Source organism: Benincasa hispida, chromosome 1 (assembly GCF_027475165.1).
Source record: "Benincasa hispida cultivar pf3 chromosome 1, pf3_genome.v1.1, whole genome shotgun sequence".
Lineage (NCBI taxonomy): Eukaryota > Viridiplantae > Streptophyta > Magnoliopsida > Cucurbitales > Cucurbitaceae > Benincasa > Benincasa hispida.
In genome coordinates, this window is record NC_143478.1 from 54,418,608 (window position 1) to 54,428,950 (window position 10,343).

General features: G+C 39.1%; 1 protein-coding gene across 1 annotated transcript; it reads right to left on the reverse strand.

Annotated features, from left to right (window-relative positions):
* Window positions 1-6,109: 6,109 nt before the first annotated feature.
* RPK2 (receptor-like protein kinase 2) lies at window positions 6,110-10,118 on the reverse strand. The gene has a single exon (XM_039018991.2). The coding sequence runs from the start codon at window positions 9,734-9,736 to the stop codon at window positions 6,305-6,307; it is 3,432 nt and encodes a 1,143-aa protein (XP_038874919.1). The 5' UTR covers window positions 9,737-10,118; the 3' UTR covers window positions 6,110-6,304.
* Between the last annotated feature and the right edge of the window lie 225 nt (window positions 10,119-10,343).

Consider the following 10,343-nt stretch of genomic DNA (forward strand, 5'->3'; position numbering starts at 1 on the left):
CTTCTGTCTATAAGGACGGAGCTTCAAGAATACCTCATCTCCCACCTCAAATTGTAGCTCCCTTCTGTTTAGATTAGCCTGCTTCTTCATTCAATTTTGTGCAATCACCAAGTGTTCTTTTAGAGTGTTCAAAGCAACATCCCAAGCTATCAGTTGTTATTCTACTAGGTTCTTCGGGGTCTTCTTCTCTCCATATGAAACAAGTGGTGGAAATTTCTTTCCAAAGACTGCTTGGTACGGGGTTGTCTTGATAGATGTGTGGAATGTGACATTATACCAAATTTCAGCCCACAATATCCATTTGCTCCACTTAGATGATTGCTCGTTACAAAAGCATCTCAAATAAGTCTCAAGACAGTGGTTTATCCTTTCGGTCTGTCCATCGATTTGAGAGTGGAATGTTGTGCTTCTTTCTAATGGTCCCATCATTGAAAATAACTCATTAAAATTACTAAGGAAAATTTTGTCTTGATCAGTCACAATCGATTTTAGAACCTCTTGATGGTGTATCACCTTCTGAATAAAAACCTTTGCGACATGTTTTGTTGAAAATGGGTGCCTCAGTTGAACAAAATGAGCATATTTGCTCAATCTATCCACCACCATTGTAATGGAATCATACCCTTCTAATTTGGCAAACCTTCCACAAAGTCCATGGATAAATCATCCCAAATTTGTTTTGGTATTGGAAAGGGTTAGAGTAGACCTGCTGGTTTTAAGGAATATGTTTTATTCCGCTGAAAAGTCTCACACTCTTCCACATACCTTTTAATATCCGATTTTATTCCCTGCCAAAAGAGTTCTCCAGACATCCTTTATAAGTTTGAAGGGATCTAGAGTGTCCCCTAGAACTGAATCATGAAATGTATGAAGGAGGGAGGGAATTAAAGTTGAGTGTTTCAAAAGAACCAACCTCCCTTTGTACAACAACTTATCCCTATGCCATTGATACTTTAGTTTCCCCTCCAGATCCTCCTTCAATATTGCAATGATTTTATGTAACTTTTCATCCTCACTCACTTCCTTCAACTCATTTAATAGTATCGGAGTAGTTAACACAAATAACTCCTATGTTGGTGGTAATCGAGATAGTGCATGGACTGCCTTGTTCTAAAGACGGGGCTAGTACAAAATCTTAAAATCGTATCCCATTAATTTTGTGAGCCATCTTTGGAATTGTGGTTGCACTTCTCTTTATTCTATAAAGATCCGAGATCACCGTAAACTGATTTCCTAATAGGTAATGTCGCCATTTCTACACTGCTAACACTACAATCATCAACTCTCTCTCATAAATGGATTTTTCGTATGCTCGAGGGGATAGTTTCTGACTGAAATAGGCAATCGATTTGGAATTTTGAGACAAGATAGCCCCTAATCTGAATCTGGACCCATCCGTTTCAATAAAGAAAGGAATTGAGAAGTATGGTAGAGCCAACACTGGAATGTTACCATGGCTTGCTTGAGTTCTTCGAATGATTGGTTGGCCTGCTCGTTCCAATTGAATGCATTTTTTTTAAGAAATTGGGTTAATGGAGCTGCAGTTTTTCCATACCTTTGTACAAACCTCCTATAGTATCCAGTGAGACTGCGAAAGCCTCTGAGTTTAGTTATACTTTTTGGTTGCTGCCAATGAACCATTACTTTCACCTTTTCTTCGTCAGCTTCTACCCCTTCTTGTGATACCCAATGGCCCAGATATTGTATTCGAGTTTGGTAGAAGGTACATTTCTTTCGATTAGTGTATAGCTTATGATCCCATAGGATATTAAATACCATGACCAAATGACTCTCATGAGTAGTAATATCTGGGTTATATATCAGGATGTCGTCAAAGAATCTAGGATAAACCTTCGAAGGAATGGCCTAAAAATCTAATTCATCAGTGATTGAAATGTTGCAGGGATGTTGGTTAGTCCGAAAGGGCATTACCGAAATGCTGTCTTCTCAACATGTCTTTCATCCATTCAGATTTGGTGGTAGCCTGATCGTAAATCTGGTTTTGAATATACTGTAGAGCTGTGAAGTTCATGATGACAGGTATGGGAAATTTATCCATAGTGGTACTTTGGTTGAGCTTCTTATAATCCACATAGAACCTCTATTTAGGGGTGTTAAAAAAACCCAGTAACCTGACCAACCCGAACTACCCAACCTAAACCGCAAGGGTTAGATTGGGTTAGATTTTATTTTGAGTTAGGTTGGGTTAAAAATGTTAAAAAATATTAAATTCGGGTTGGATCTCGGGTTACCCCAACCCGACCGACCCGAATATATATATATAAGTAACAGAAAAAATAGTCAAATTAAAAAAAAAAAAAAAAAAACAGAACCAGTGACCCAACTCAGTCCAATCCGGAAATTTTGAGTTGGGTTGACCTTAAAAAATAACTAATATGGTTCATTATTAGCCAACCCGAATTTTTGGGTTGGTCCACAAAAATATTCCAACTCGGCTCAACCCGGACTATGTACACCCCTACCTCTATCCCCCATCTTTCTTTTTAACCAATAAAACCAGACTTGAGTAAGAGCTATGGCTTGGTCTTATAATCCCTGCTTGGAGCATTTCTCCCACTAGCTTTTCAATCTCTTCTTTTTTATAGTGTTCATACTTATATGGCCTCACGTTAACAGGGAGTTGTCCCTATTTTCAAATAATTTGATGATCAATTCCATGTTTAGGTGGAAGTTCAGATGGGATCTTGACGATGTCCTTACTTTCACTTAACAAGGCTTGTATCATGACAGGTAATTCTTCTTCCTCCTGATTAGACTCCTCAAGCATCATGTCTCAATGATCAGGGATCTCTACAATATGAAATCCAATAATAATAATAATAAAACTTTGATTCTCGTCCTCCTAGACCTTAGTTAAAGCCTTCAAGGAAATTTCTGATCGTGTAAGTGTTAGGTCACCTTTCAATGTCACAATTCGGTCTCTTTCCATAAAGTTCATCATCAGTGAGGGCTAATGGACGCCCATGAACCTCGTGGTAAACAACCATTGTATACCCAACACAAAATCCATTTTTCCTAAGCCAATCGGAAGAAAATCTACCTTGACCACCAATTTTGTAGCTTGACTATCACTTATTTACAAAATCCATTGCCCCGTATTGCTTTGCTATTCCCGATTATCACCCTATACCTCATTGTTTGTGTTATTGGCAGTTTTAGTTCATCAATCAATCTTTGGTGGATGAAGTTATGAGTCGCTCCACAGTCTACCAGAATTATTACCTTCTTATCTCCAATGGCTCCTCTCAATTTCATAGTACCTCATTTGGAGAAACCCGTCATCGAGTGGTGAGAGATTTCAGTCGTTTCGATTACTTCCATCGAGTTTAGTTCAAGAGTCTCTTCGTTCTCTTCGTCGATCACTTCTGTCTCCCGATCACTCTCATTCGTAATGAAAACATTAACTCACGATTTTCTCTTACCTTACAACAATGGCCGTGCGTATACTTCTTGTTGCAACGAAAACACAAACCCTTCTCCAGTTGTTCCCTATATTCATTGTCCGATAATCTCTTCACCGACATGTCTTTCTTCACGGCATTTCTCTTGACGGAGATTGTCACTTGTCGAACTCCCCTATTCTCTGTTGCTTTAGGGTTCCCCTTTGCCGTCCCGCTATTCGTTTTTGTACTCGTTTAGGCCTCCCATTTTCCCAGCCTGTTAATGCCTAATTCATTAAAGCCAATTTGAGGGTCAGGTTTCGATCGCTAGTAAGTTGGGCCTCACGCATATTATCATCCAAGCCCAGTAACTTCGGCCTGAATCAACGGTTCAAGTCTGTTCAAGAACGCATCCACGAGGATGCTCTCAGACATCTCCGGTAACGGTGCTGAATAGGTCATAAATTTCTTCATATAATCTGCGTAGCTACCGTCTTGTTTGATAAGAAGCAACCTCGCTTTGAGACTCCCTTCAGCCATGGGTTAGAAGTGTTCGAACATCTGCCTCTTTAGTTCCTCCCAAGTACCGATCGCTTTCCGATTATGGCTCCACCTGAACCAGTCTATACTTCATTATGGGCGAAGCTAACTATCGCCACCTTCACGTTCTTGACATCGCTCAGTTCATGGATTTCGAAATAATGCTCAGCATGATAATCCCATGATTTTGGATTCTCTCCCTTGAAGATTGACATCTCTAGCCTCTTATATTTGCTCTTATCCATCCTTGTACTTCCCCGAGTAGTGGCTAAATCCACCTCCTCCTGCTTTCCTTTCATTTTCCCATCAACCACGCTGAATTCTTTGTTCTTCCTCACCGAGCTATTTTCACGCACGTCTTCATAGAGTTTCTCAACATTTTTTTAGAGTCCCAAGATCAACTGCTTCATTCCCAGATTCTCTCTCATTCGCCTCCATCATTTCTTCAATTTGTTTCTGAGCCATTTTCCTTGTTCGTCCCAGGTTGATGGCTCTGATACCAATTTGTTAGGTATCCAAATCTGCAAACAGTAAAATACCTAACAAGAAAATTCCCAAGAAACAGAGCAAGGCTCTAGAATGATTTATTTATCTACTATAAGGGAAAATTACAATGGAAAAATAACAGTACTAAAGAGCAAGAAAAGACTAAAAGAAATAACAAGAATGAGAAGACTGATATTTTCTTTCTTTCCTATTATGCCTTTGTTATATATGTTTAATTTAAATGGTAAAATTGTTAAAATTATTTTTAAGTATAATAAAATGTCACTGTCTATTAGTGATAGATTGCTATAGACTGTGGGATAAGCTTCAATCAATGAGTGATAGATATACCGCAATAGACTACTATCACTCAAGTCTATCGTGATCTACTATTGATAGAAAGTGATATTTTACTATATTTGAAAATAAGTTGGGCTCATTTTTCTTTATTTGAAAACAACCTCGACAATCAAATCAATCACATGTTTGGAAAAATGAGATCAAAGATATTCTCTCTTGTACCACAACCGAAGTAGTGTATTGAAAGCATATATGAAAAAGAAAATGCAATTAAGCATATTAGCTATGTATCACAATTTTCCAACCCTTGGGTCGAGATTTGATGTACGTTTCTTTAGGCCCATGATAAGACACCCCAGACAACCCCCAAATTATCTTATTACTTTTATAAACAAAAAATCACATCTTTAATTCAGAATCTAAGAAGAAAATGTTTAAACCCCAATCAACAGAGGCATCAAATTAATGTTAATAATAATGAACAAAAATAGAGATCAAATTATTTTATTTTAAGCTGGTTGGAAAGTTTAGTCTCCTACAATTTTAATTTTGAGGATAAGTTTTATGAAACAAGATTCAAACAGCAAAAGATTTTACTAAATATAGAGACATACCAAGCGTCCATCTCCAAAAAACAATGACTATTGGATTGGTGTTTGTTTTTTTGTAGAGAAATTCACTCCCAACCAATACAATGCCTTTGAAATCTGCTTCTTTTTGTTCATATAAATTCCTCCCTTCATCCCTGCAATGGTGAACAATAATAATAATAACCACCATGGGCGTCACCCCACGAACTGGAGGGTGACAATAGGTAGACTTTCTTTTCTATGTCGCCGTCTCCTTCTGTTCTCTTTCACATTTCATATCTAATTCGTTCCAGTTTTTTCTTTTTGGTAGATGCCGGAAAGGAGAGAGAAACGGGGAAAGAAAAAGAAACAACAAAAGGAGAGGAAAATAGATGAAGAAGAAGAGAGAGAAAAGACAATGGGCAATGATAAGGACGGCAGAGGGCAAGCAGTCGCCATAGAAACCTGACACATGAACTAAATAAACCATTTCTCGGTTAAAATGTCGAGTTTAAAAAATAAAAATGCTTTCAGACTCGAGCCTTAAAATATTTTTCCATAAAATAGGCATCTTTAAAAACTGGGTTGAAAGAGAAATTTCTATTCTACAGCTTTTATATTAAACAATAAATAAGAACTGACATGATATACAGGTATGTAAACATCATTTGAAGATAGAAGATATCTCAACCTTTTTGTTTTGTTTTGTTTTGTTTTGTTTTTTTTTTTTTTTGGGGGGGGGGGGGGTGTGTGTGTGCGGGTGCAGATTCATCAAATAAATCCCTCCCTCATCCACAAAGAGCAGCATTCTTGTTTATAGAAAAAAAATTGAGGGCACAACTATATTAGAATTTACAAGAGAAAATTAACTACAAGTTTAGAACTCAACCAGCCAACCTATGGCAGCAGTGCTTTTGCATTCATAAGAAAACACAAATTACAATCAATCTGGCTCTCTCTAATCTTCTACAAATTAACTATGTCAATAAATGCCTGTGTTGCCGCTTTCTAACAGGATGGCGGTTGAAGCTGCTTAAGCCGTCGTACAACTTGCTTCATTGTCGGCCTAGTCGACAGAGAGTCAACTGTACAAACAACTGCTAAGTGTAATACTTCAACCAAATCATCATGGGGGCCTACCTCCCATAACCCTGCCGTGAAGAATTCCTTGGCACGCCCCTGACGAAGCAGCATACATGCCCAAGCTACTATGTTAAAACCATTTCCATATGAGGAAAACGAGGGATCTAGTGCTTTCTTGTCTGAGAGTAGCTCAAGAAGCACCACGCCGTAACTGTACACGTCTGCTTTATCAGAGACACGGCAAGTCATGGCATATTCAGGAGCTACATAGCCAAAAGTTCCAGCCACACCGGTGGTAGCATGGGTTTCAGAAGTCCCAAGAAGCCTGGCCAATCCAAAATCAGAGAGATAAGCATTGAAATCATCGTCTAATAGTATATTGCTTGGTTTCACATCACGGTGGAGGACCCGTGGTACACACTGATCATGAAGATACGCAAGCGCACGGGCTATGTCCAGTGCAATCTTGTGAAGAATTCTCCAATCAACTGCTCTTGTAGACCTCTCTTGGATGAATTTTTCCAAATTACCTCCTGGCAAATAATTATATATCAGGAACATCTCTGTTTCACTGGCATGGTAACCAATTAAGGTGACAAGGTTTGGATGGCGCAGCCTTCCAAGAGTTTTAATTTCTGCATCAAACTGTTGGACACCTTGAAATCGACCTACAGCAAGTCGTTTTATTGCAACCAGCATCCCTGATGCAATCTCTGCCTTGTAAGTTGCCCCAAACCCTCCACTGCCAATGCAGTTGCTTGCATTGAAATTACTTGTAGCACGCACCACATTCTCAAACGTCAGGGAAACCCCAATATCAGTAAAAACCGTCACTTCCTTTCTCATTGAGCCAATTACTTTAGATCTCGAATTCCACTTTCGTGTATATAGAAATAGGATAATCAAAGCAATAAGAACAGAAACAATGGCAGAGGCAGAGGTAATGGATGCTATCTCAATGGAATTGAAGCTGGCACCTCCACTTGTTTGGGGTGCAATGCCAGACGGTGAAGCTGCAAAACTACTTGAGTCACCAACTGAACCTTGCATTTCAGATGAGGGCACAGCCAGAGAATACATACGGCACGGGCGAAGGTAAGGATTTCCAATTGCACCACTACATTTAATCATGTTGTTATTTGATGGCAGGGAACCAGACAAGTTGTTGAATGACACATTAAATGCAGAGAGTGTGGTAACATTCGCTAAACCAGAGGGAACCTGTCCAGAAAGTGAATTATTGTTGAGCAGCAGAACTTTTAGGCCTCTCAAGTTTACAAGATCTATGGGAATTTCACCAGAAAGATCGTTATATGAAAGATCCAGCAACTCCAAAGACTGCAACTTTCCCAAGGTAGCAGGTATAGAACCATTAAAGTTATTTCCAGCCAAACAAAGGTACTTCAAATCAGCCATCTGTCCGAGAGAAGTAGGTATTTGATGCTGAAACTTGTTCCAACTTAGGTTCAGATGACTTAGAGATAATAGCTCTCCAAAGCTAGCAGGTACCTGCCCAGTCATCTGATTACCAGATGCATCCAAGAATTTGAGAGAACCACACTTCTTACCAATTGTCGCAGAAAATGGCCCAGATATTTTATTGCTGCTAATATTAAAGATCAATCCCCCCAAATCGTCGCATTTCTCAAACAAACTATCTGGAAATGGTCCAGTCAGCTTATTCCCACCTACCAGATAAGCATAAACAGTTTTCCTTCCCAGTCTATCACGCGGAAATGGCAATGACAGAAGGTTGCCTGTGAAGTTATTGTCCCCAAAGTTATGTATTATCAGATCACCATTTCCAACAAATTCAAAAGGAGTTGCATCTCGAATCCTACTGACAAAAAACGAAAGATACCGGGATGAGGCATCGTCAAGATCCAAATATCCATTCAAACGGGACTTCGGTGGTGAGCAATCACTGCCACAGAATGTAGGAATCTCACCAATAAAGCGGTTACCGCTAAGATCAAACAGTGTCATGTAAGGAGCTGGTAGGTTTTTATCAAGTTCTCCAGAAAGCTGGTTTGAGCTTAAATCAAGAACTTGAAGCTTTTTGCAGACGCTAAACCCACTGGGAAGCTCCCCATAAAGATAATTACCAGCTAAGTTGATCATCTCCAAGATTTCACACTTACCCCATTGGGAAGGGAATCTGCCATTGAGGTTTGCACTAGGGGCCCACAATATCCTCAGCTTTGGAAGGGTTGTTATTGTCTCAGGTATACCACCCGCAAAATAGTTAAAACTATCATCACTAAGTTCCTCAGTTGGAGAGTTGTCGTCTGTGTAGTTGATCTTGGGAATTGGATTGAAGAGATTCGAGAGCACAAGGACAGACAACTGCAAGCAATTTCCTAGCTCAGAGGGTATCGGACCACTGAGGCTATTCCTCGAAAGATCAAGTACTTCCAGCTTCAGCAAATTACCAATTCCAGCTGGAATGGCTTCCTCCAGCATATTAGAATACAGCAACAATGTCTGCAACTGAGTGCAATTTCCCAGATTGCTTGGAATCCCACTGACCAAAAAATTACCAGACAGGTCGAGATGCTCAAGCTTTCCGCAGTTATTCCCAAGCTCATTCGGAATGGATCCTGTAAAAAAATTGAAAGACAAGTAGACCCCTCTCAACTGACCAACAAACTGAGGAATTGTCCCATTCAACTGATTCCCAGCTAAATTCAAGATCTCTAAGCTCTTACGACCCGAAAGCGAGCTAGGAATCTCACCAGTAAGCTTATTGAATGCAAGATTGAGAACACGCAACTTGCTCAGCCTGGCAAAATCATTGGGAAGCAGCCCAGTTAAAGAGTTCCCTTCCAGATCAAGAACCTCAAGGTTCTCCAATCCGAAGATTTCCCTAGGAAGCTCACCCTTAAAAGCATGAAACGGAAGAGACAAAGTCCTGAGCTGAGTGAGATTCCCAATCACAGACGGAAGCTTCCCAATGAGTAAACCTCTATTACCCACACAACCCCTTCTGATTCCAAGTCCATAAAGAGGGTATTTAGAAGAATCAGAGCAGGGAAAAGCATTGGAATTACCTGAAGAACCACCATTCCCAGAAATGTTGAGAGAGACAACCCGAGAATTGAAGTCGCAGGAAACGCCAAACCAGAAGCAGTAATCAGAAGCAGTGGGAGTCCAGGAAGAAAGCAAAGCAGATGGGTCAGAAAGAGCATTTTTGAACTGAAGAAGCACGGATTTGTCGGAATCGCCAAAAACAATATCAGTTTGAAAGAAGAAGAGAATAAAGAAAAGCAAAAAAAGCTTGGAGAGAAGAATTGGCGAGGTGGGTCTGCAGAAGGAGAACCATTTGATGACTAAAAATGAAGACGAAGAGGAACCCATACCGGAATCCCCCCCCCTTTGGAAGGGCTTGTTATCAAAAGAAAAAAAAAAGAAAAAGAAAAAGAAAAAGAAAACCCCCCACAACAAAAAACAATAATAATAAGAAAACAGCGTCCGTAAAGGAAGAGAAAATCGTGTGGGGAAGATGAAGATCAAGGGTTTTGAAAACCCTAACCCTAACCCTAATTTTGGTTGAAGAAAAAAGGGGAAAGGAAGGGAAGACAAAGGAGGACGATGAGAGACTTACAGAGAGAGAGAGAGAGAAGATTCAAACTGTGTTCTTTACAGAATACGCGTTTTTCATTTTCATTTTTCATTTTTTTTCCTTCCTAATTTTCTCTCTCTCTCTCTTTTTCTTTTCTTTTTCTTCTCAACTTTCTTCTTCGTCGTCTTTAACATGTAATTTTTTTATTTTATTTTTTAAAAAAAACCTACGATGCTATAATTTTACTTGAAATTTTGTTTCAATTTAACTCATCTTACATTCGAATATTTTTTTTATGTCAATTTCTATTAATTAATTAAAAATAAATATAAAGTAATTTTTTAATGTAATTTTAAAAGCAATTAAAAATAATAAACACAATTAATTATAATTCTTTTAATA

What these genes read in the sequence shown, in the direction of transcription:
- RPK2 (XM_039018991.2), bottom strand. Translation starts at nt 9,736, where the DNA reads ATGGGTTCCTCTTCGTCTTCATTTTTAGTCATCAAATGGTTCTCCTTC.